The sequence below is a fragment of the Colobus angolensis genome, unplaced genomic scaffold, assembly GCF_000951035.1.
Source record: "Colobus angolensis palliatus isolate OR3802 unplaced genomic scaffold, Cang.pa_1.0 Scaffold6561, whole genome shotgun sequence".
Classification (NCBI taxonomy): Eukaryota; Metazoa; Chordata; class Mammalia; order Primates; family Cercopithecidae; genus Colobus; species Colobus angolensis.
In genome coordinates, this window is record NW_012120223.1 from 9,530 (window position 1) to 11,182 (window position 1,653).

A 1,653-nucleotide genomic window follows, 5' to 3' on the forward strand; every position below is an offset into this window, starting at 1 on the left:
ACAGGGTCTCAGAGTCTTATTCTGTTGCCCAGGCTGGAGTGCAGTGGCATGATCTTGGCTCACTGCAACCTCTGCCTCCCGGGTTCAAGTGATTCACCTGCCTCAGCCTCCCAAGTAGCTGGGATTACAGGTACTCACCACCATGTCCAGCTAATTTTTTTGTATTTTTAGTAGAGACAGGGTTTCACCACGTTGGTCAGGCTGTTCTCTAACTCCTGACCTCAAATGATCAGCCTGCCTTGGCCTCCCAAAGTGCTGGGATTATAGGTGTGAGCCACAGTTCCTGACCTTAACTAGGCAATCTTATATCTTTATTTGCTAAATTTGGCAACCACAGGGAGACTTGGGCACCTTCACTTAAAAAGAGAGCAAGAAAGAAGGCAAGAAAGAGAGCGAGAGAGCACAAGTTTGCTCCTGGAGAGTGTACCTTCCTCCCTTTTGGCCTGCTCTTCGAATTCATTGCGATCATTCAGCTTGACAAGCAGGAAGGACTTGAGCCTGCTCTCGTGGGCATAGAGACGCTCCAGCTCTCGGATCTCCAGGTTGTACTGAGAGATGTCCTTCTTCTGGCGGTCCTTCATGGCAGCCATTCGAGCCATGGCCTCCACCCTGGGCAAAAGGTACAGAGTCTGAGCATCTGAGGCTCCTCCTCTCTGCTTCCCTTTCCCTGCCAGTCCAGAAGGCCTTCCTGCCTAGACAATGACTATCACTTTTATTAATCATAATGGTTTCTGGTTGTATAAAAACAACCCTCCTTACCTGAACAACAAGAGCTGTAAGCTCTAGATCACTCCCAGAAATGATTTTCCTGTCATTATCATCATCATTGCCTTCAGCATCACCATCATCATCACCACCACCACCATTACCACTATCACCATCACTACTATCATCACCATTATCACCATCACTACCACCACCATCATCACTGTCACCATCATCACCACCACCATCACCATTATCACCACTATCATCACCACCATCACCATCACCACCCCACCACCACTATAACCATCATCGCCCTCATCACCACCATCACCATTATCATCACTATCATCACCACCATAACCATCACCACCCACCACCACTATAACCATCATCACCCTCATTATCCATCCACCATCACTATTATCATCACTATCATCACCATCATCACCATCACCACCCCACCATCGCCCTCATCACCACCATCACTATTATCATCACTATCACCACCACCATCAGCATCACTATCACCATCATCACCACCACCATCACCACAATCATTACCATCACCACCATTACCATCACTACCACCATCATTATCACCATCATTACCATGACCACCATCACCATCATCACCACCACCACCACTGCCATCACCACTATCATCATCACCATTATCACCATCATCACTACCATCACCATCATCACTGTCACCATATCATCCTCACCACCATCACCATTATCACCACTATCATCACTATCACCATCACCGCCACCACAATCACCATCATCATCACCACCACCACCATCATCACCACCATCACCACCACCATCACCACCACCATTACCACTATCATCACCATCACCATCACCACCACCATCACCATCACCACCACCATCACCACATCACAACCATCACCATCCTCATCACCACCATCACCATCATCA

General features: G+C 48.0%; 1 protein-coding gene across 1 annotated transcript in view; it reads right to left on the reverse strand.

Moving 5' to 3' along the window:
* Positions 1-609, reverse strand: part of LOC105500277 (coiled-coil domain-containing protein 63-like) — a gene marked incomplete at both ends in the record, with an annotated part of 9,723 nt that extends 9,114 nt beyond the window's left edge. Inside the window, 1 exon segment of the mRNA XM_011925707.1 lies at positions 428-609. Within this exon segment, the coding sequence (XP_011781097.1) occupies positions 428-609 (182 nt within the window).
* Between the last annotated feature and the right edge of the window lie 1,044 nt (positions 610-1,653).